Below are 23448 nucleotides of genomic sequence, written 5' to 3'. Positions count from 1 at the left end.
AGGTGGTGTATAGCTTTGGATTAGTACTACCCTAGAAATGAAGAAGATCAGGTTCCCAAGGCTTGGGACAAGAACTACCCAAGGTAGGCACCTAATAGGTAGTGCATCTTATATGAAGGGAATCATTACATGAATTTAGCGCCCTGGTCTCGGTATCTAATAGCCGTGGCACAATGAAGAAGTCAGCTTACACATATAGTATAACATTTAAAAGGTAGAAGAAGTAGAAGCAGTAAGAGGATTATACGAGCTATTAGCTACAGCTGTGGTGCTGAATAATAATTTTCTAGAGTGCTTCATTGAGTTGATATACCCAAACACACAGACCATGGTTATATAGCGCAGGAGAAACGAGGCAATGTCGGCGACTTAAAACGCTAAGAAAAGGACAAAGAAGCAGGATGAGGATGGTTTCGCAGAACAAAAGCAAAAGCAGAAAATAACAAGTAGTAATGGTCTCAGGAAATATAAACGAATAGTAATATGAGGCGAATTGTTATTTTGCACTGCTTAATGTGCAGCAGATTTGATCGCCCGTCTTTTTTTCTGGGTGTCGTATCGCTATCAGTGAGAGATCCCATAAAGAAGGAAGGCACGATGCAAGACCACAACTACGCAATATCTTCACCCAAGAAGGACTAGCCTCCTTATTCATAAATGATGGAAGGAAACTGAGGGTTAGAAGGACGAGGCTGCTTGTCTTCTTCTCTACCCAGCGCTTTTCGAAGAATCAAGCAGCAGCGTTTCTGCGGCGTGGTACCCAAAAGACTCTCACTAGACGAAGCTCTTGCCTGGACACTGCCTGGACACGCCCTCAACAGCTGCTGCGGCATCGACATCATGGATTCTTCCTTCTTTGCGCAGAATTCGCGGCGGCTCTCAGGCTTCTCTCTTCGTCCCGGCCATTCTGTGTTCTCGTGGGATCGAAGCGAGCCAGGTCCAGAGCTTCACGCGACACCTCAGCTGGCTCAATGGGCGCAATCTTCTGGGGCGCTGCTGCCTCAAACGTTGTCCATAATCAAGCCCTGCCCGGATATGGACGGCTATTATCCAATGGTGAGGCTCATGGCTTCTGTTTATGCTTCCTCTTACGCTTCTCCTAACTCCTGTCCCTTTCCTACCTATACTCTACCCATACCTACTACCTACTCACCTACCAGACTTCTTTTCCATCTGAACTGAGCTTGTGTGGATCTTTCTGCACCCTGTTGGCCCATTTGCTTCTTCCCTCCAATCCCTGCATACCCAGTTGCCCTTTTCCGAATCACGTCACTCTCTATCATTGCTTCTTTGCTTTCTGAGGCCACTCCAAGACCGTATTTTCGTTCTCTCTGCTGTTATTGCTATTATTGTTGCTGTTTCCTGCCTTGAGATCACCACTTGGATTCAGCCTGGCCCTCTGGGTCATGAACAGGTTAGGCCTCTCAGCAACGTTCTCACGCCTGCAGACAAATTAACTGCGCCTGCGAAGCAACACGTTTTATTTTCCTCATAGTTTTGTACCAAGAAAAGTCATGGCTAACAAGGATTGGAACAGGACATGGCATCGGTTGTTACCACGGGCAGTTCTTCTGGGTCCAGTAGCAAACAGATACCTTTGCTCTGCACCGTCTGTCCCGAGACGCCTCGGTTCTCTGATGTATCACATCTCCTCACGCATATTGCCTCAAAAGGCCATCTTCACCATGAAACTCAGACGAAGCTGAAGGCTCATCAAGACATTTCAGCCTCTGTTTCCCTTCAGCAGTACGAGCAGTGGTACAAAGAAAACGGCATCGAAGGGTTGCTTGTTGAGAGGATGAAAGCCAAGCAGCTGAAAGAGGCTGCAAGGAATAAACGAGCTGGGGGGGCCACAACGGCACTCGCTTTTACAAAGGTATGCTTCTTAGGGATGAGCCCGGCGACTATGCTATGCTGGTATACTAAGTGAGATAGCAGCAAACCAAGAGGAGAATCAAGCGAACCGAGTCCGACACTCTTGTAAAGAATGAGCACGAAGAATACCCCCTAGATTTTCCTGTCTATCCGGGATTCTTCCCATCCGATAATGAAAATGATACTCCGGATGACTTTTTCGGATCAGCTGACATGATGGCACTGAAAGGTCAAGTATGGCCAGGGATGGGAAAGATGGATTTGGCAAATGAGGATATGAAGCGCACTCGGAATCAAAGGAAGCCCAAATCCGTCATTGAAAAGATGAGAAGAACATCAGAAGGCATTGAGCCCACACAAGTTGTGATGACGGCCGAGTTTGAGGTGGAAAGGATCAAAGATGTGTACGATAGTTCTTCGCCAGTACCAGACCAGGAGGAAGCGGTTTGTCCCAATGTCTCACATCTCTTCATGATTTTACAACTAACATTGGCTAGACTCCGCCTAAAAAGGTAGCGAAGCCTCGGCGAAAACGAGGGGAGCCTTTGGCCGAGATTTCTGCCAACATCCCTCGAGGAAATAGCCGCCGTCTCACACGCAGCAACCTTGGACAAGAAAAGGGCTCTAAGCCGCTTATGGGGTACAGCCGGACTTCAAGCTCCGAAATCACACCTCTAGGACAGTTTAAGCGTTCTCACGATATATTCCGAGATGAGGATACGATCACTGGTATGCATATCTACGCTTATCGAAATTCCGTTACTGATTTGATGCAGGACTCTATGACAGCCGGCCGTTGTCAGGTTCATCCCACAGAGAACCAAGGTATTATCAACTTAGAAAATCCTCTATATAGTCCAAAATTTGTGCTGACTTCTCTCTGCCTTCCAGGTTTGATCTACGCAGTCGAGTTGGGTTACATCAATTGAACCCGATATCCCACTCTAGTCTTGTGTCCCCAACGCCATCATCTCGGGAAATACCAGATAGATCGTTCTCGGCACGAGAGATTAATAGAGGTAGAGGTCAAGAGCAGCCCTATCTCAACATGGGTGCGCATGTAGGGCTGGGTTCGACAACCATTCCCTGAGTCTGATTGTTATAGTACTGACAATACTTCCCCCAGGCGCTCTGAACCATCCGGATCTATCATATGCTCTGAATGGAACATCAATCTATAATAACCCGCCGCGATTTCCTTTCGCCTCAAGCAGCCACTTCAACGCTCTCAGTCATGACCACTTTCGTCTTTCTTCGGGACACCATGCTCAACAAAAGCTGGATGATTTCTCTAATCCTAGTACTAATGATTCAGTCGCAGCGGCAAATCAGTTCCTGGATATGTCTGGCACAAACCCCCTATTCTCGCAAGATCGTCTCTTCTTTGGATCGGGTTCAGGACAGCATTTGTCTTCGTTGGGATTTACTTCGATAAATCGTAACCAAGAAGCCACACATTCGATGCGCCAAAACCATGACCAATCTCAGTCTACTGCGAGCATCAAACTTGAGCCACAGCTCTGCGACGTTCTGGATGATGGTAATATTGATGATGAAAAAGAATCACGTTATACTGTACACGGCATTTGGGAGCCACAAGGCTCTGATAATGGCGTAGATATCAACGAAGATCTCCGACACGACGAATTGGAGCTTTAATGTCTTTTTAAGCGACCCAGCCGTTTGAATGCTGATAAAATACGTCGTCATTCCGTGGCTTCAAACATGCGTCTATCTGGAATATTTTTGCGGGATATTATCGGCGTATTTTTATTTTTATTTTTTCTTTTTGACGTTTCTCTAATCTCGTGTCACGAGGTACCGTTCAAAACTTATTCTCGGTTTACTTCATTAAGGTGAGCTAAAAATAGAGGGGTTGCTATATCCAGACTACTAATATGTTGGTAAAAGATTCGAATCGTCATGCCTCCCACTACATGAGCCCGCATATGATGGAAAGGCTGCTATTTGAACGAGCAGTCATTTTCAGCTGGCTAGACTCGACTATTCTTTGCGACCTTTATTACAAACGACTGTCCTCGGGCTGTGGTAATACCTTATATTATAGAGAAAGCTGTTTTCTGATGTGCATTCTTTCTTCTTAGACGGCTGCAGATACAGGGCCAGGTGTTTTCTTTTACAAAGTTTCTTTCTGGGTGGGATTCGGCGATTCTGCAATCATTTCTACAGTTTGGGTTTTATATGGGACAGGGGCTGTTCACCGATATTGATAATTGATTTGAACAAGACAGTCTGATTGACGAGTTATTTCATCTTTTTAGTGGCTAAACGCAAATTAGATCACAAGGAAACCCTTTTGGCGTTCATAAGATCCAGACCTTGTCTTATTTACACATGATAAATACAATATCTTTTCGCTCTTTATAGACTTCGTATCAAATAAAACACATGCTAGATATCACAAGACGCATAATACTCCCTTTCGCTGCCAGAACCCAGCCATTACAGTTGTTCAATGGAGGAAACCAAATGGTCCAATTGGTCCGGGCCTGCTTCTATGATTTCGGCAAGCGTCCTGCATGCTCCTTGTAACCTTCGTCGCTTCATCTCATTTTCCAGTTCTTTTGACTTTTCCGCGGCGACATCAAGCACCTTTTTGGGTATGCGGGCTAAACGAGCAACGTTTAGCCCATATGAGCGGTGGGCTATACCTTCTCCGACCTCATATAGGAAAGTTATCTCTTCCTCGCCATCCTCTCCTTTCTGCGCATTGAATTTCATATGGACATTGGTAACGCCAGGTAAGCCGTCCGCAATGCGAGCGAGGTTCTGGTAGTGGGTGATGAAGAGGGTGAGGCACCTCGTCTCGGTCACGACGTGATGCAGGACAGATTGAGCAATGGCGGCGCCATCATGGGTGCTGGTGCCACGGCCGAGCTCGTCTAGGATGACGAGGCTGCGGGGGGTGGCAGAGCGCAAGATGCGAGCTGTTTCGGAGACTTCGACCATGAAGGTGGATTCGCCGGCGAAGAGGTTGTCCCTTGCGCCGGCGCGGGTGTGGATGGCGTCGCAGAGGGTGAGGGTGAGGGAGTCGGCGGGGACGAAGGAGCCGATCTGGGAGAGGAGGACAATGAGGGCGACGGCGCGGACGAAGGAGGATTTGCCGCCCATGTTGGGGCCGGTGATGAGGTGAGCCAGCGTGGATGGGTGGGAGAGGCTAGTGGTGAAGGGGATGTAGCTGCTCTCGAGGGTCTGCTCCGCCATGGGGTGACGACCTTGGGAGATGGAGATGGATGGCTCAGAGGTGAAGGGGAGGAATGTAGGTTTGCTGTAGCCTGGCTGAGCGGCGACCTTGCATAGGGAGAGGAGGCAGTCAAGAGTAGCGAGGGCAGAGATGGCATCTCGGAGAGGCTGGTATTCAGCAGCTATTTCGGCTAGGAAGTCCTTGAAGGCCTTGTCGCAAGCCGCAGCGAGAGCTTCGCGATGCTGATCACGCTCTGTAATGAGGCGGATGACCTCAGGAGTATGGAAGCGCGAGAGGGCCTTGGTACCAGATATCTTGCTCCAGGACGCGGGGACGTTCTTAATGTCCTTATTGGGAACGGCGATGAGGTATTCGATGCCTGAGACAGTGACATATTCGACAGTCTTCTGTTTAATTTTTTGTGCGGCGACAGCGCGGTGTTCATCGAGTTCGTGCTCGACGTGGGCTATTCCCATCTGGTGATCTTGGATTTCTTCGGTATGGAACTCTTCTCGGAAGAAGCCATATTTATCGTCTTTCTTGGCAGCATATAGGTTAATGCGATCAAGGTAGGAGATGACTGTGTCTAGGATCTTGGGTAGGGCGGTGATGGCATTGACGATGAGGAGTGAGTCAAAGGCGACATCAGAGGGTGATTTGATAGAAGAGTAATGGCTGGCAATCTTTTGCAAGGTTTGAAGCACGGATAAGAGCTCTGGTCTGGTGCATTTTCCGTAATAGATGCGGATAAGACTACGTTCAAGATCTGCTTTGGTCGTGGAGAGGAGCCTTTCTAGATCGTCGACGGGCGAGGTGGATTGCTTGTCGAGAAGCTCCTGCACGGCGGCAAGGCGCTCTTCCAGACGCTCTCTGTCCAACAAGGGGCGACCAACCCATTTTCGGAGAAGACGCTGACCGAACCGGGTGAGAGTCTTGTCGACGGCCCAGAGGAGGCTCCCCCTGTGAGAGTGATCGGTGGAGTTGCGGTAGATTTCGAGGCTTTCTAGGGTTGTACCATTAACCAACATGTGGGATCGCGTACTGAAGCTCTGAAAGTATTTCGTAAGACCGAAAATGTGCTCCAGGCCGTATTCCTGTAGATGGGTGATCATGGCAGACAGACAGATGGTGACCGCCTCAGGAAGCTTCAAGACTTTGTCGAGTAGAGCACTCGCAGTCTCGTTGTCTGATGCCTCCTTTACTTTGTCGGCGTAGAATTGCGTGACGTGTGAATAGGCTTCAGCAGCCATGGTTTTGCTTTTGGGTACACGCTCAACGCGACTGCGGTCGCCAAAAACGTTGGTGCTACTACCTGATAGATGCTGTATCAACTTGTCTGTGCCTCTGGTGAGATCGCCGACAATGAGGAACTCGCAGGGCGATATATGCAATAGACGTGTTTCAATCTCGCTTCGCATAAAACCATCCTCAAAAGTATCGTAGATGATATCGCCAGTGGCGGGCTGCACGGCCAGGATTCCAACATTCACGTTTTCATCTGCGCCAGAACCTTTGGTTGCTGTCTCTGTGATACAAAGCAGGTAGCCACCAGACGGAGTAGAAGTGTCTTGGCTATCCAACTCTCCATTCTCATCAATATACGTCCCCTTTGTGTAGAGATTGGTGAGCTTGCGGACAAATGGGGCATTTCTGTTGTCGCCGGCCTTCTTCAGCGCCGCAGTCTCGAGTTGACGCACGACTCCGACTTTGTGGCCGGCAGCGACGAGCCGCTTTGCGTGAACGGGTAATCGGTGAACAGGAATACTGGCTGAGGCGAATCGATCCAGGTGAGCCTCCGAAGGGTCTAATACTAGTTAGCGAGACTCTATCGAAGGCAGCAAATAATAATACATACGCTCATCATATCGCATCTTGCCTGGTATGCATACGATGCTTAGCTCTTTGGCAGCCACCCGAGCATCTTCACCGAAAAATCGAAACTTGTATCCAACCTCGACAATCAGTATAGTGTCCATGTGTTTCCGCTTGATTTCCAGGAATTGCAGCTCCATAGGTGTTAGTTTTCCTGTTTTTGATCCCTTCTTCTTGGCCTTGGAGGCAACTGGAGCCTCATCTTCTTCAGGATCTGCATCGGCATCCTCATCATCGCCGGCTGCGGCGCCGTCCTGTGCTTTCAAGGAACCCCACGATAAGGCATCTGGATGGCCCAGTTTCTTGACAAATTTCCTGTGCAGCTCTTCATTCTTCCGTCTCGTTGCTTCGTCGTCATCGCCCCCGTCGCCGATATCTTCTTGTGAATTCGAATCATTGTAATGGTACCGCCGTACTCGTATGGAGGTAGGACTTCGGTCGCTAGTAGCTGTGGCAACGGCGGCATCTTTGTTGAAAAAAGAGCTTTTCTCATTGTTCGTCTCACTACCCTTGGTTTTCTTTGTTGCATTTTCAGCCGTGCTGTCGGATTGTTCGCTGTCTTTTTCCAGAGGTCGTTTTCGCGATGGCAGATCCGGCTCTCTTGCGGGAGTCGGCGAAGATGGCACTGCAGGCTTCTGGGAAGGTGATGACGCAGTGCCATTGGTGGCCCTGGGCGTGAAGAATGCAGTTAAAGATTTCTGCTTTTTCTCTGGTGCTTTTGAAACGGGCGCCATGATGAAATTGACAGTTGTAGAAAAGCTGTCCCGGTCTAACCAGGTACCGCTCTCACCTACAAAGTACTGACTGCTACAGCATGATAAAATGCGAGGTAGTGTCGACCTCTCAACGCGTCTAACTCTCTGGCACGCGTTGAGAGGCCCCATATTTTACTTGGTTCGGAAATGTCGACGTCAGGGGACCTCTTATCTTATCACACGCCACTATATAAAAAGAACCGTCCATTTATACTATGTACCTACTTGGAATATACACTCCAAAGCTGTGTCCTCTTATTCATAAAATTAATATATATTAGTAGCTAGTATAAGTCATAAGAGTTGGCACCGATAGTTTTGGAAGAGTGAGGTATCGTTGTCACGCTGAAGCTAGGACGATATAGTTGAGTTGTATGGGCTTGGCGTATGTTCCGGCTAACCGGGCCTTTTACTTGTGTCGACCGCACTCATTACCTATGCCCAGACGGCATTCGAAACTCGAATATTTTTACTTCTTTCAGCGATCGGAGACAGGATGCCGGTGACGATGCCGATGCCCGTGAAATTTCGAGCGACAGGTGCTGGCATAGCCCCCAGAGCACTAGCACCTAGGCAGGTACAGGAAGAGCTCATATAGTAGCGGGAGTATATTTGTATGGCAGCAATATGGTGCCCATAGAATCCGATGCATTGTCCATTTAATCAAAAGTATTCCTACCTGTTTGAGCCGTCTAACTTGGTTCTTGCCGCCCAGTCTTATGCCTACACGTCTTGTAAATCACGGAGCTAAGAGCGTCAAAGTGACATCTGATCACCTTGCATCTAGCTCCTTGGCCTATCCAGGGATAGAGGCACGCAGAGCGCCAGCGAGCACAGCCTCCGCTTTAATTATACGATTTCATTTGGCTGTCGCAGCTGATGAGGCCTTTGCAAGTCTCGGCGTCGAAATGCCAGCGCTTCCATCTCGCATTCATAGGCCATTGGGTCTCGTGGCGGCGCATCCAATGGAGCCTTGTCCAGGTCGCCGGCGCTTACAGGGCTAGAGAATGGAGCTGCGTAGCCAATCAGCGGGAGCTGCCAGGTCTGCCACGGCTCTCCACGTTGCAAGCCTGCCGCCACTAACTCTACTGGCTCCAGTGTAGACCCTCTCGTCTCTTTCAGCCACGGCACCAAGACAGCTTCGCATTGCCGCCGAGGGCCCCTGTTTGGGGTCGCGTTGCAGATGCCCTCGCCGGTCCTGATGATGCGGACATGGAGCTGCAATGCATGGTCTGATATCGATAGTGATGCAGATAATTTAGGCAGTACTCGGTACCTGCATCCCACGTCTCCAGCGTGCATGTCTCACGGTACTAGGTACTGGACCCTGCCGCTATCAAAGTGGCATTTGGCTAGCATAACAAATCTCACATTAAACTCTATAGCCACCCGTTTTGGCGCCCTGTCCCTTTTCCTTTCTCTCTCTCTCGCGCTTCATATTCTGCTCTTTTTCTTCGTCCAACGGATCCTCACTTCCTTATTTTATTTCCTCCTACGCATCTCACTTACAAGCCCTGCTTTTATTGCAGCGGGCCGTGCGGCCAATTCTGCGACCCATCCGCTATTTTGGAAACTAGAGGGGCACCTAGGCTGAGTACAGGTACAAATCCGGATTGTGTCAACCCCGCCACCAGCTTCATTGTGCCGCCACGTCCATACTTCGACTATACCGAGGAGACGTCGACAATCTCACGCAGCTCAAGTACATGAATATCTCTTGAGCGTTCGGTGGTCTTCCAGTTTATTCATCTCTTTACTCTATTTCTATCGCAAATATTGCCTCTCTCTCGCACGACAAGGTCGCCGCTAGAGCTGCGGATAGCTCACTCTAGAGCGCTTTGATATCCGTTGCTGCTGTCTTCCACGCCGAGTATGCTTTTCGCCGTTTTTGATTTTGACCCTCTATTTACTGATAAAAGCTCTGCTTGTAGCACATAATAAAACACCTTTTATTAAATCAGGCAAAATGGAGCGCAGCCGTGGCATCCCTGACAATGAGCTCTTCCTAAGCAAACCTGCGCCAGAAGATTGCGACAGCCCAACGGTAGAGCCGCTGCGCATATTCAAACCGCAGAGTCCCGAGCCTCATTCTCGCGTATCTTCGACTTCCTCAAGCAGATTGACCTTCCCTCTCCCTCCTGGCGCATCGAGCTCTGCTGCTCCTCTACCATTTCCAGATGACGACGATATCCGAAAGCCGACTGCCCCAAAGCCATACGGCTCCGCTTATAACGATACGAGTCCTCGACTTGACACAAACATTGCTGCTGAGAAGAAGCCAGGCCTTGCCGAGAGGCGAGGTGCTGCGCCGAAGCCCATACACTCTCCATCCAGCCCTGATGCCGATTATGGCCTCTTTGCGAGACCTTTGCAGGACAAACCTGCTGTCTCGACAACGAACTACCCAGCTTACCAGAAAACGTATTACCCGCCGCCTGGTGCAGCTGCATCTGGATCATCGAGCAGCACGCCGGCGCAACAGCAACAGCAATACCAACAACCTCCACAGCCTCAGCAGTATCAACAACCTCAGCAGTATCCACAGCCACCGCAGGCACACGCGCCGCCGCAGCCTCCAAAGGTTCCTCAGGTTGAAAATCTGGCTTCCAATGACCCTGGTGTCAATCGATTTGCCTCAACGGCTTCAAATTCAACCACTAGAGCCAGCAGAGGCTCACCTCCACCTCCAGAGACACCCATCGTAGAGCCTGGAAACGTGCCTGGCGGGGGCATCGAGGCTCGATATGCTGCGTCGGGCATCTCCGGAACCGCAACCCTCACCAGCCTTCAAGCTTCTCAGGTTCAGAGTGCCGCCGCTGCACAGAGATTGGCGCAATACAATAATCAAACCCCGCAACCTCAGCGCCCCTGGACACCTACGGAGTCTCCCGACCAAGCTCCCTCTGGTCCCCCAACTGTATACCAGGGCATGAATGCGATTTCGTCCCCTCAGCCACAGCATCCAGTCGGCAGCCCTCCTCCTCCTCAGCAGCAGCAGCAGCAACAACAACAACAGCAGCAGCAGCAACCGGTGCAGAATCAGGTCAACTCTCCAGCTCAAGCCAGTGTTTTAGAACAAGATTTCCAACGCTTGAGCACCAGTTCTCCTCCGCCTGCTTACTCCAGCGTCAATCCTGGTGGACGAACTTCATATCCCAATGAGAAACAGCGGCCACAGCAACCTAATCAAATACCAGCGGCTGTCCCTGTTGCTGCTGCTCAAGCTTCTGTGGCAACTAGTTCGATAACGCCAGCCAAAGATACAGTGGTAGCTGCAGCTACGGCCGCAGCAACGGCAGCCGCCGCCGCGGGCCTTGCTTCCGCAGCTCCTCATAATCAGGGTCACCCTGCCTTTGCAAATGATCCCCGACCGGAGCTTAGTGTTCAACATGCTCAAGTGGTGACCATGCCCCCGAATCTCGCAGCTGCTGGCCCTGCTTCTCCGCCGCCTTTGCCTGAAGGATGGATTGCCCATCTCGATCAAAACTCGGGCCAGTATTATTACATCCACTTGGCTAGCCAGGCAACTCAATGGGAGTTTCCCAAGGGGCCGAACCCGATCCAACATGATCAAGCTCCTCTCTCGCCTACGGCTTCGACATACGGAAACCCTCTGGTGTCCCCTATGTTTGGAAAGACACCAATGGCCTCGCCCATGTTTCCTCCACACACTCCCGGATACGCTGAAAGTATCATGAGTGTTGCAGCTTCACAGGCTCCGACCATTGGCTTCACAGGGCCACCACCAAGCGCTGGTGTGGACATGTACAGAATCCAACCCACCAACGGAGTGTATTTCGGCCCTTACCTGAAATACGTCAATATGAACATTGAGACTGGCAAATGGCATGGTAGCATACTTATTGTGACTGATGCGCCTCAGCCGCCTACAATTCATTTACATCAGAGTATGGATCTTTCTCCAAATCCCAGGCAACTTATTCCTCACGCTATCTATGTCCACCAACGCTGGACCTTTTACAAATATGAGGTCGATATTGACATGGGAGAGGCCACTGAACGATGGACTTACGCCGTTACATCGCATCTTGGATGTACACGCTACGAATTTGTCGTGGCAGGTAGGCACGAGACTGGATGGAGATTCATAGCCCACTCGGGCAATGATTTCGCAGTCAGTACGTCTCAAAATGAGCGCTCAAAGCTGGGTGGCGTGGGCTTCATGTGGAAAGATGTTCTCCAGAAGAACGTAGAATGCGGCGGTTTCCATGTACAGCTTGGGCTGGGTGATCAGATTTATGGCGATCGATTGTGGAGAGAGGTACCGCTAATGAAGCAGTGGCTAGCTATGAGCGGAAGAGACAACAAGAGAAACACACAATGGACTGCGCGCCATGAGGAGGACGTAAGCCACGCTTACTTCCACTACTATACAAGTCACTTTGACCAGCCTTACCTGAGAGAAGCTTTTGCACAAATTCCCCACGTTTTGCAGATTGATGACCACGATATGTAAGTGTAAAGAAAAGAAGGGAGGGACCCCATTCACTGTGAGAATATCTCTAATACTGTCTTAGTTTTGATGGATTTGGCTCGTATCCTGATTATATGCAGTCATCTGCTGTCTTCAAAAATACTGGCCGGGTAGCATCAGACATGTATCTGCTGTTCCAACATCACACTACGGCAGAGATGATGCGTAACGTCAGCACTGACCATGACATCTTCACTATTACCGGTACTGGGTGGCATTTTGTCAAATACCTTGGCCCGGCAGTGGTTGTTATCGGCACAGACTGCCGATCTGAAAGAACTCAGGCTCGTGTGATGGCCGGACCCACTTACCAAGGAATATTCCCCAAAGTTGCGACCTTACCACCATCTGTCCAGCATGCTATATGGATGGTATCAGTTCCTCTGGTATACCCTAGATTGGATACAGTGGAAAGTCTGGCCAATACCGTTGCTGCAGGCAAGAAGGCTGTCAACACTACATACAATATCCTTGGCAAAGTCACAAGCTCCGTTGCTGGTGTTGTTGGCGGCAAAGAAATGGTAGCGCAGGGCTTCAGTCAAGTCAAGAAGGCTGTCGGCAAGTCTGGCCTTATGGGCAACGTCCTAAATCAATTTGGTGAACTAGATATCCAGGAAGTGCTCAAAGATATGTGGACACATGAGTCCAAGGATCTCGAGAGGACATACTTTATCCGTACTCTTCAGGGCATCTCACAACAAAAGGGTATTCGTATGACATTTTTATCTGGAGGTAAGCCATAACACAGCATATTCTTTACATTTCACGATACCGCTTATACTGACCCGTTTTGTCTCGGCAGATGTCAACTGTGCAGGAGCTGGTCTTGTGCATGATCCAACTCACCCTGGAGACCATAAGACAATGTACCAGGTTATCACGTCGCCAATTGTATCCGCTCCTCAGAGCACCTATGTGTTAAAGTTACTCCATAATCAGAAGACGCTCTATGTGCCACTCAATGGCCAGAAATCCACACACGAAGTGTCTGACACCAAAGAAGATATGATGGAGATTTTCCATACAGATGCCAGTGGAGCGGGCAGAGAGCTGAAGAAGCTTATGGGTCGCAGGAATTACGTGGCAGTCATTGCCTATGACCACGATGCTGTCATGGCTCAGAGCCAGGCGCCTTTCAGCCCCAACCCAAGCCTTCATAACCAGCAGCAAGGCCTGTCTAAGCTTAGTCTTGCGGTTGATTTCGTCGTTCAAGGAGATGGTGCTTTTACAGCCACAACTAAATATGGCCCTGTGATTATTCCTCACTTGGAATATGGAAGATAAAGAATTTAGATGACAAGATGACTATGAGAATAAAGAGATGGAATTATAAAGAGAAAGATGGGTTAATTTGCTAGCGTATTCTATGTAAAGAGAGAAGAAAAATGCTAAATTATTTCACACTCATTCAGCTTTATGTCACTCGATCATAGTGCATGTAACTCCTTGTGGAGTTTCAAACTCGTGGTAATCGTTGGAAACCCAGTTCTTTTCATTCAAATTCGGGTTTCCTGGAGGGGATGCTTCAAGCTTCTTACCTATATAGTTACACAACAGGCTACTGCATTTTAAGTTGAGGCAATACGGTTTACTCTTGGAATACATCTACTTGCTCTACGTTTTGAGGAATGTACATAGTGCTATAGATAGTTTCGACATCATTAGAAGAATTGACGATATAAATTTAGGTATAAGATTTGTCAAATCGGATTATCTTGGTATTATCTAGATTGATTGAATGAGACTATCGCCGCGGACCTGTCCTTTGCGATTCACTTGCGTTCTTATCCCCCCTCTGTTCGCTTTTCTCTCTCTTCTGCGCGTTAAATACACCTCCCCTAATAAGCAAATCTAGAGGTCGAAAAGTTCTTTCAGGATTTGCATGGTCTCCTCAGGGCCCTTGACGGTGTGGCCAATGGTTCGCTCATCGCTGAAGATCTCGTAGTCGTTGCCACCCTTGAAGGTCTTGTCTCCGAAGAAATGGATGTTCTTATAGGTGATTCCGTTGGGCTTCTTGGCCTCGCTTTCGAGGTGGCCCAGGCAGTAGGTCTTGTCCCAGCCAGTGGGGAAGACGTCGAAAGAGATCTGGCCGCCAATGGAGAAGCTGCGTGTATGTTAGCGGATTGGGGAAATACAGAACCACAGACGCAACGGAAGAGCTGAATCTAAGAACGGAAAAAGGGAGAGTAGTGACATACGTAAGTCCCAGGTGGCCGAATTTCTCCTTGAGAACAGCAACGAACTTCTCTCGGACCTTGGCGTCCTTGTCGTAGGCCTCAAAGTCGTTTCGCTCCTGAGTGCTGGCGTTTCTGCCCACGGGGCTGATGTTGATCATGCCGTTACGGAACTCAATGAAGGTTCCTCGCTTGACGGGGATGTCCAGGTCGGCAATGTAGTGCAAGACGAAGTTGGCAAGCTCCTTGTACTTGTCCTCACCAATCCACTTGATGAAGCTGTTGGAGGGGAGCGCCTCGCCCAGCTTGTATGCGGTCAGGCCGTTCTCGGCGAAGCAGTAGTCGAAGAGGGTGGTGACAGGCACGCCGGCGGGCTTGCCGAGCTGCTCCTCCTGCTTGATGAGGTCGGAGCCGCCGACGAAACCAATGGAGCACTTCTTGCGGAGGGCCTGGAGGAGGTCGAGGATTTCGGGAGAGGCATCCTAGAGAGTAAGGGATGTTTTGTTAGCGAGGGAGGGGGGATTGATTTAAAGACGAAGAATTGGCAGGCTGAAGGCGAGCAGATTCGAATTGGAGATCCAATACGGTCGATTGGAAGGATTGGAATGGGCCAACTTACAAGACGAGCGGGAGTCAATGTGCCGTCAACGTCGAAAAGGCAAATGGTGTCCTTCAAAGGACGGTCCTCAAGAGGGGTATAAGCAGGAGCAGCCATGGTGGGCAAAGAGAAGAAGCAGAATAAAAGTTGAAGAGATGAAAAATCGCTAAGCAGCAAAAGGGCTTTCTGGAGACGCGAATTCGCAAAAAACTTGTACAAGAAATAGAGAAGCTGTTCTTTGTATGAACGAATGTATTCAGTGGCGGGGTGTCTGACTTAGAGCCTGAGGGGTCAAATCGCTGGGCGGTCAAGATAGATAATAAATATTGACGGCCCAAAAGCAGACCAGTGACGAACTTGCCCAATCTTTTTTTTTGGAGCTCCATGTGTTATCAGGGTCTACAGGGGGTACCTACAGGGGGCTTAGAGGCGGTGGATGGGGCCGCTAGTGACAGCTCCAGCCTGTGAAATGAAACAACCAAGCCACTAATTTCAGCATACGAGCCACGTTTCGGCAGGATTTTGCTACTCTGGGACAGGAAATCCGAATACATGTCAACAGTTTATTGGCAAAGACCATGGATGAATTAGACAGCTGTTCTTTTGAATCAAAATGAGAGAAACAAGGTGAAGTGATTCATACGTAGATCTACACAGCCTCTGTGTTTTGTTTTGATTAAAATGTTGGATTTTGGGCCAAAGTCCATCATGTGATTGAGTCAATAAGTAAATGAATACGAGGAGGGCATGCAAAATCTGTCAAGTTCCAATGACATGGCGGTACATTTAAACCTAATTCGTATGGTGATTGTTCAAATGACACAAGCATGGCTGACGAAACTTAATTGAGCTGGGTAGAAAGTCAATTGCTTGGTGCTTACACCACAGGCGAATAGCAACAGAGGGATAAGAGTGCATGCAGTATTCTTAATTCTGGTGTCTATTGTTGCTATGCTAACCCTGTTGCCTATACACGTATTCCATTGCTAGGTATTCTTCGTATGTATGTCAACCGTTTCCATATTCAAGGCAAGAAAAGAAAGGAAAAGAAAGAACAAACAAATATATGGTATACAAGTTTAAAACAGTGCAAATGCAATGCAAGCATATCAAGCTCTCATAATGTCATTCCTCCATCAAAATCAGTATTCCATATAGGTATATAAATACACATTAGCTTCTCCTCCTGGAGCGGTACTCGGCTAGGAGATGTCGCCTATTGCGCCTGTGACCTCAACAACAACGTTGACTATCGTGCTGGCCGACCACATGGCTATCAATGCCCAGCCGATCTTGCGGCTCAAGATCCATTTGTTTAGGGGCACGGAGATGAGCAAGCTGACAAGAATTATCAACAGCGTAATGGAGGAGATCATCAAAGTTCCTCCAATCTGTATACGGTACGGTTTGTAAGCGTAGTGGTCCCCGGGATGCTTGCTGTGGTGGTGATTTGCATCTTGGACCATCATCAAAACACCGCCCACGCCTATGCCTAGCAAGATGTTGAGCATTGGCCCGCCAAAGCAAGCAGACCTGTACACGAGGAACGCAGTCAGTAACCAAAGCAAATCAATACTTCGTAGGACTTTCCCAGACGGTGGGTTGTACTCACAATGCCATGACGGGATATCCAAGTCGAGCCACCGTGATATCAGCAACTAAATCGCCTACGCTGTTGCCGGCAGCAAAAATAGTGAGTCCGAGTAGAGCCTCTGAGATGCCAAGAACCACGCCGAATGTTTTCAAAACTCCAACAACTTCGCCAGCCACTGTTGAAATCCAAGCTATGCTGATGATAAATCCCAAAAAGCAGAACATAAAGTGGTACTGGGGCCGCTTCTGCTCCGTAGTAAGCAGAAGTAGTGCTCCTAACAGCACGAGAGATCCTACAAGCGTCCACAGAATCATGCGCACCAACGAGCTCCTTGGATTCTCCCAGTCTTCAGAGATGTTTGCCCAGAGTATAATGACGGCGAACAGCGGCCCCATGAAGAGCTGGACGCAGACGAGCCATCGGCTCCATCCCATCTTTTCTTCGCTTACTTGGCTGATGGAGCGAACTTCGGACAAGGGCTTGGCGGCGCCAGGCTCTTGGGTACGAGGGGACACTGTCAAAATGTCTTCTTCCGGCAGCGCCAAATACGGCGTCGGAGTGCTTCCAGTCATAGCATCGCTACTTCCGTGAGTTAGCGAATACCTTCGAAACCGCTCCCACTCATCCTCAGGTTCTATTTCCCCTGATAGAATTGAAATGGGTGGAGCCATATGTCCAATCGACCGATGGGCGGAACGATCTGTGGCGGTGATGACATCGTCAAAGGTATCAACTTCTTCTGAGGTCTCTGACTCGACAACCGGTAGCGTTATTACCAAGAGGAAGATGCTTGGTACAGATATGGTACTAACAAGCTTGTCCCACCACGCCTTTTCTTTCCATCCCTGCAAAGTTGGGAACATGGTAGCAAGGAGCACATGCGGAGCAGGGAGAACAGAATATGGCCACCATCTGACTGGTCGCGATGCAGCTGCTGTGTTGTCGAGGGCGGCAAAGGGGCTTTCGCGAACAGTAGCTGGAGGTGGCAGTAAACCTAGCCCAGCATGCTCTGACTGCGTGTTGGGCGAAATGGCCAGTGTGTGTGGTGAAATGGCCAGCGTATTGGGCGAAATGGCCATAGGAGAGTCGGTATATTGAGGAAAGGGCAAAACAGGCGATGATCGAGTACTCACGCTGCTGCGTCGACTGGGTATCTGTAACTGGAGGCGAGGAATGAGAGATGCCGCATGTGGTTCCTGGTGAGGGCTGCCAGCCACTGCTGTTGGTACATCGACCGGAGGGGGTGCAAGTTTGCCGCCAATTTGATATGGCGGCGCGGGACTTGCTGTTCTTTGGCTAATAGCGCCATCTTGGGAAGGTTGCAAACTGGAGTCTGGTCGATCTCCGCCGTGATCCAGTAATTCTTGAGGGGCAGATGAAGAGGCTGGAGTGGCTCCATGCGACCTAGCCCTTTCCCTTCCACTCACGGTAGTGGCGGAACTGTCATCAGAATATACCAAATTGGAGAGGGCACTGGTACTCCCTCGCCGTCCTCTGCGAGTGTGGGCTTCAGAATAGCTCCGCGACGGGATTGCTGAGAGCTGAAGATTGCTCTCACGCTGCAGGTGTGCCAAGGCAGACCTAAATTCCAATGCACCAATCAAACTCGGTCGAATCGGTGTAATGGTGTTCCTCCGCCTGCCTTGAGGACGCAAAACTCGCATGCTCCTGGCTACCTCTACAGCGACCATTCTCTCGTGATCCTCATCAGTCTCTTCGCTATCCACACTCTCAGGCGTCTCAGGCGTCTCAGCCACCTGGCCGTCAATTTCTATTATTGGGCCGCGCTCCAAGGCGGAAAGATTGCCTCCGGTTCCAGTGCTTGTTGTTGTCCGTCGACTTGATTCTTGGTGTTCGTCTTCGACATCGTCCTGGTAGGGCTCGCCCGCGAGTTCATCTCCAGTGTGGCCGGCTATGCTATAGAAATGGCTGCGAGCTTCTCCTTCTCTGCGTAGCCTCCTCTTCTTCCTCGTAGTATACCAATGCCATCCAACTACAGCGAACACGTAGAGGGCATAGTATCCGATCATGGCGCAGCACTCCCAAAATCGCAGCTCTCCATCGGCCAAAAATCCCATGGTGAAGGTGACCGCGACAATAAAGAAGCAAATATCTCTAGCATATGTTCGGCGATCCACCCTGAACTCTCTGACCAGGGCCATGGACCCCGCGACTACACCCGTGATGAAGCTGGCGGCGCCAATGAGTTCACCAACAGCCATACTTGCACTATTGGACCCCATCGCCGCAAAAGTGCTAAAGACATCGGGAGAGCCGTTTCCGAATGCGAGGAAAGTGACGCCGGCGAGACTCTCGCTCAGTCCCAAGATGGTGGCGATGGTGCTCAGATTGACACTGAAGAAGTCGCTCGCCGCAATGCCGATGGTGGTGAACAGTAGCCCCAGCCAAGTAACAAGAATGATGAAAGCAACCGGCTGCGCTTTGCCCAGGTTGCAGTAGTACAACCGCAGGTAAGGAAGAAGCCCGGCATCCTCATCTATGCAGTATTGCTTGACAAAAGCGCATTGGTCCGTGGCCGTGTGCACTTCGCGACATTCGGGCTGGTCGTGGGAGCGTCGAAGCAGCGCCGGGCTATCATCTCGAAGGCCATGACGACGCTGAGAGTGCGTCACGAACGAGTACGCGGCCAGCAAAGACAGCAGCAAGACCGTCGTGTAGAACGGCCGGGAGCTCAAACGGCCCCGTCTGGCGTTTGTTGTCCGCATGCTGGTCGCATCGACATATCGCAAGGCCAGACTCCGGTGAGCTCGTCAGAGTTGCTGGAGCGGCGGATGTTGGAATAAAAGGGCAGGCTAGGGAATGTCTCAAAGTCTCATTGGGTGTGGATGCAGCCGCGACATGATAATTCAATGACGACGTAGGGCAGTTGTACCGGCAATCAGTCAACTAAGCCTCAGTGGCGGCTCGTTCCAGGGACTTTTTCTGCGCTCCGTATGGGGTAGGCGGGCAGCAGGGCCCCCCAGTTAAGGTTCCAATAGCGTGCTAACGCCTATTATCGGAAAGGTACCGGTCAATTGCGTCTCTAAAGCGTTCCAGAGTACTTGTTTTTAGAAACGAAAATCGCAGGACTCGGACAGAACAGTGCTGTTGATGAGATGGCAAACCAAGGAAATAAATTAGTCGCACATGGCCGCCACGTAATTCTATAGCATTGAGTGCTGACAGAACCTATTTTGGGCCTTTTTTGCCCTCTTGCAAGGCACAAAGTACCGTCGAGTATGGAGTACCTCTCGACCTGGCCCGATCCAGCGTTGAAGCTGTGGCGCGTGGCGCAAGTGGATTTCCAATCACACAATTGGCTGGCCGCCAAAGGTGGGGTTTCCCGCGGATAGTCGTGTTGCCTGCCTCACAGAAAGTCAACAGTAAACAAAAATACTCCTCGTCCACAGCACCAAGTCGACACGCGGCAGAGGCTTTGCCTCACATACTTTGGACAGTCCTACGGCGCACACTACGCAAAAAGCCTGTTTGCAACAATGCCTCGAGTCGCTCAGGGACCACGCGCAGGCGGCGCCTCCGGGTCGCCATTCAAATCCCCCGTCAAGTAAGCCCGTCCCATTGAGTCCAACGCCAATCTGCCGCCGAGGCTTGTATGCGAATAATGAGTGATAGAATCCCCCTCAACGACGACGCGCAAGAAAAGGGTCAACGAATGAACAATAGGAAAGCTCTTCAAGAGAAGCAGATTAATGAAATCAAGAGAGCGGCCACCCCACGCAAGAGCCTTAGGCTGGAAGACTTTGAAAATGCTACACAAAGCCCCTATCCCGGCACGCCTCGGGGCGCAAGAGTTCTAGATGACGGCGATGACCCCATCATGGTAGGGGGCGTCTCCGTGACGCCGATGAAGCGCGTCCCCCTTCTGGCCAACTTTGAGGAGTGGATGAAGATGGCCACTGACAACAAGATTAATGCAACCAATTCGTGGAATTTCGCCCTCATCGATTACTTTCACGATATGTCGCTGCTCAAGGAGGGCGATGGTGTCAACTTCCAGAAAGCGAGCTGTACTCTTGATGGCTGTGTCAAGATTTACACCAATCGAATCGATAGCGTGGCAACCGAGACGGGCAAGCTGTTGAGTGGTCTCTCAGACAGCAATAGCAAGAAGAGGGATCGCGAAGCTGAAGAAGGGGCCGGCGAAGGCGAAGAGAGCGAGGAAGAGGTTGATGCGGACGGCAACGTCAAAAAGAAGGCGAAGAAGAAGGTAAGAAGCAGAAACAAGTAAATCTTTTGACAGCTCGCTTTGGACGCTAACCGACTTGCCCAATCTTGTAGGTGCAGAGATCATCCGAAGCAACGCTTGCGCCATCATTTGCTTCTTTACAACTCAAAAAATTTGAGCTCGAATTCGCCGTCGATCCACTCTTCAAAAAAGCTTCTGCCGACTTCGACGAGGGAGGCGCCAAAGGTCTACTGCTTAACCACCTGATGATTGACTCACAAGGCCGCATCGTTTTTGACAGTAGCGATGATGCCGGTGATGTAGATGAGAGTAAGAAAGAGGACCAACTAGACGAAGAAGAAGACGAAGACGAAGCCGGAGAACATGGCGAAGAAGTCCAGCAAAGCCGTTTAGACCCTGACCAGGACCACCATATGGATATCGACCAAGACCAAGACCAAACCCAAACCCAAACCCAAACCCAAACCCAAACCCAAGATCAAGATCAAGACCAAGACCAAGACCAAGAGCCGGATGTTCCCGAGGTAGAGATTGACGTTACATCCCTCGGCCAGCGGTTCTTTCCTGACCTGAACCTACTGGATGAACTCGATATCTGCCCATCCCTGAAAAGCTTTGAACTCGGGGATCCTTCTGGATCTATAAACATCCCTTTTTTGAAGGCTCCCGAAGACTGGAGACAGGATCAAGATAAGCCCGGTGCCCCTGGCAATAAATCTGGCATGTTCATTGATGAAGATGCACCGGCTGGCTTTGATGATGAAGATCTGGGCCTTGGCGACTTTGACACTCTCGGCGATGTTGCTTTTGGTGAGGGCGGTGAAGCCTGGGCCCGCGAGGCTGCTCTTGAACCTCAAATGCGTGTGTATGACGCTGGAACAGATGGCGGAGAAGGCGGAGATGGGGAGGGCTTTGATGAGAACGGTGAATATATCGTGTCCATGGGCAACTCGCAAAATGCAGACAAGATGCATCAAGATATACTGAGCTTCTTTGACCAGGCATTGCAAAAGAACTGGGCTAGCGCGGAGCATTGGAGAATTCGCAAAATTAAAGATGTTAACAAGCCGTCAGGAGAGGCTAAGAAGCGCAAAGAAAAAGAGCCATTTGAAATCGACTTTTCTTCGCCTCTCAGCCCCAGTCAATCCGACCTTATTTATACACAAGCCTCCAGCAACTCGGCTGTCTGTTTGCCCAAGAAGGATTGGAAGTCCAAGTCTCGAAATCTACTTCCTGATGACAAACATTTTAGCTCAAAATCCCTATTGAATCTCTTCCTCAAGCCCAGGGCTCGCCTAGCTCGGAAACGGCCAGGATTTGGCTCACGCACAGGCGCACAGGGCTACAGCTCTCAAGACAGCCAGCCAGCGGGAGACTTGGACGAGGCATTTTGGGCGCAGCAGAAGGCGCCAGAGGACGCCGACTTGCCTGAAGGCGATTATGATGCCAACTTCTTCCAAGACGACGATGCTCTGCCGTTCCCCGGCGGCGATGAACCAGACGATGATGATCTTGAGTTTTCAGATGCCCGAGAACATCTTTCACCAGGAGCCGAGGGAGATATGGGCATGACAGAAGGTGTTGGAATGACCGCTATATTGAACGGAGACACTATGAATACCATGGGTGCCTTTGGCACAACACTAGTGACTCAAACGCGCCGTGTGCGACCTGAGTATGTTCAGTTTGCCAGGGTAGCAAAGAAGGTGGACGTCAGGCGACTCAAAGAGGAAATCTGGAAAGGCATGGGCCTAGAAGAGTTTGAGGTATGTCTTCAATGCTTTTTAATCCGCTACAAAGTCATCACGATGCAGCTCCCTGTAGTTATACTAACTAATTTGTCATGTAGGAGACCCCAGCACCACCGCCGAACTCAGAGGAAGAGACTACGCTGAAATTCACCGAGGTAATGAATGGGCTGCAATCTGTATACCCCAAACCTGCCATGGAGGACATTTCCACCTCGTTTTGTTTTATATGTCTGCTTCACTTGGCAAACGAAAAGGGACTTGTGATTGAAAATACAGAGGGGCTGAATGAGCTGGATATTCGGAAGGACTGGACGGCTGAGATCACAGAAGGCGCCGTATAAGTCTGTTTAGTATATGAGATGAGAGGGAATCTCAAGAGACAAAGTAAAAGAACAAAAACAAACCAGGCATGGATAGGATTAGGGTGGCCATTTGCACTACCAGGCGCTTTGGGAAAGGCTATGATGTCGATGATTAACAGCTCTTAGTGATATATATGAACTTGTTCAACTTTCATGTGAAAGAAATAACGCCACAGAATTATAAAATATCAGTCATTCTACAGCATATATTAGTAGTTTTTTTTTTTTTCCTCGGTGGTATGTCTAGTAATGGTTATAGACTCCTACTTTCCTAGATCATAACTGTTAGTAGTCTCGCCTTATATTAGCAGAGCAATCCAGGCAACTACTCGTGACCATGTCTTTCTCCTAGTGCCTGCTTACCTTATCTATGAACCAGCACATGGCTAATCCCCCTTCCTTTGGCTGACCTCAAATTCAAGTTTCTAAGAATTCAATTCAAATCTCTGCCCACTACTAAGATACAAGCTTCATGTGCACAATTGCAACTCACAGGTACTCGTTTTATCAATTTATCAACGCCAAACATATCTACCCTACTTTGCCGTGAGCTCTCCTAA

The 23448-nt window shown here is 49.8% G+C and overlaps 6 protein-coding genes across 6 annotated transcripts; 3 read left to right on the top strand and 3 right to left on the bottom strand.

Annotated features, from left to right (window-relative positions):
* Positions 1-840: 840 nt before the first annotated feature.
* GGI43DRAFT_429482 (uncharacterized protein) lies at positions 841-3646 on the top strand (the record flags this gene model as incomplete). The annotated part of the gene is made up of 7 exons (XM_083209122.1): positions 841-1056; positions 1538-1876; positions 1936-2319; positions 2373-2604; positions 2652-2700; positions 2767-2927; positions 3002-3646. 7 exons carry the CDS (start codon positions 841-843, stop codon positions 3532-3534), a joined length of 1914 nt encoding a protein of 637 aa, XP_083064796.1. The 3' UTR covers positions 3535-3646.
* Positions 3647-4338: 692 nt separating this feature from the next.
* On the bottom strand, positions 4339-7686 carry GGI43DRAFT_420301 (mismatch repair protein MSH3; the record flags this gene model as incomplete). The annotated part of the gene is made up of 2 exons (XM_083207796.1): positions 4339-6884; positions 6936-7686. 2 exons carry the CDS (start codon positions 7684-7686, stop codon positions 4339-4341), a joined length of 3297 nt encoding a protein of 1098 aa, XP_083064795.1.
* A 1987-nt stretch (positions 7687-9673) lies between these two features.
* Positions 9674-13486, top strand: GGI43DRAFT_379352 (uncharacterized protein; the record flags this gene model as incomplete). Its single annotated transcript, XM_083202825.1, has 3 exons — positions 9674-12180; positions 12246-12934; positions 13005-13486. The coding sequence occupies 3 exons, from the start codon at positions 9674-9676 to the stop codon at positions 13484-13486; spliced, it is 3678 nt and encodes a 1225-aa protein (XP_083064794.1).
* Positions 13487-13885: 399 nt separating this feature from the next.
* GGI43DRAFT_392906 (phosphomannomutase SEC53) lies at positions 13886-15327 on the bottom strand. Its single transcript, XM_083204607.1, has 3 exons — positions 14996-15327; positions 14401-14858; positions 13886-14306 (listed from the first exon to the last, which is right to left on the bottom strand). The coding sequence occupies exons 1-3, from the start codon at positions 15089-15091 to the stop codon at positions 14054-14056; spliced, it is 807 nt and encodes a 268-aa protein (XP_083064793.1). The 5' UTR covers positions 15092-15327; the 3' UTR covers positions 13886-14053.
* Positions 15328-15880: 553 nt separating this feature from the next.
* On the bottom strand, positions 15881-19950 carry GGI43DRAFT_392905 (Sodium/calcium exchanger protein-domain-containing protein). Its single transcript, XM_083204606.1, has 2 exons — positions 16587-19950; positions 15881-16507 (listed from the first exon to the last, which is right to left on the bottom strand). The coding sequence occupies exons 1-2, from the start codon at positions 19292-19294 to the stop codon at positions 16177-16179; spliced, it is 3039 nt and encodes a 1012-aa protein (XP_083064792.1). The 5' UTR covers positions 19295-19950; the 3' UTR covers positions 15881-16176.
* GGI43DRAFT_145369 (condensin subunit BRN1) lies at positions 19726-23159 on the top strand. The gene is made up of 3 exons (XM_083199349.1): positions 19726-20796; positions 20868-22541; positions 22625-23159. The coding sequence occupies exons 1-3, from the start codon at positions 20182-20184 to the stop codon at positions 22865-22867; spliced, it is 2532 nt and encodes an 843-aa protein (XP_083064791.1). The 5' UTR covers positions 19726-20181; the 3' UTR covers positions 22868-23159.
* Positions 23160-23448: the final 289 nt, after the last annotated feature.

This window comes from Trichoderma evansii (assembly GCF_050947405.1).
Source record: "Trichoderma evansii strain SZMC 28006 chromosome Unknown GGI43scaffold_2, whole genome shotgun sequence".
Classification (NCBI taxonomy): Eukaryota; Fungi; Ascomycota; class Sordariomycetes; order Hypocreales; family Hypocreaceae; genus Trichoderma; species Trichoderma evansii.
The sequence above is the reverse complement of the archived record's forward strand: the minus strand, read 5'-3'. Positions and strand labels throughout refer to the sequence as shown.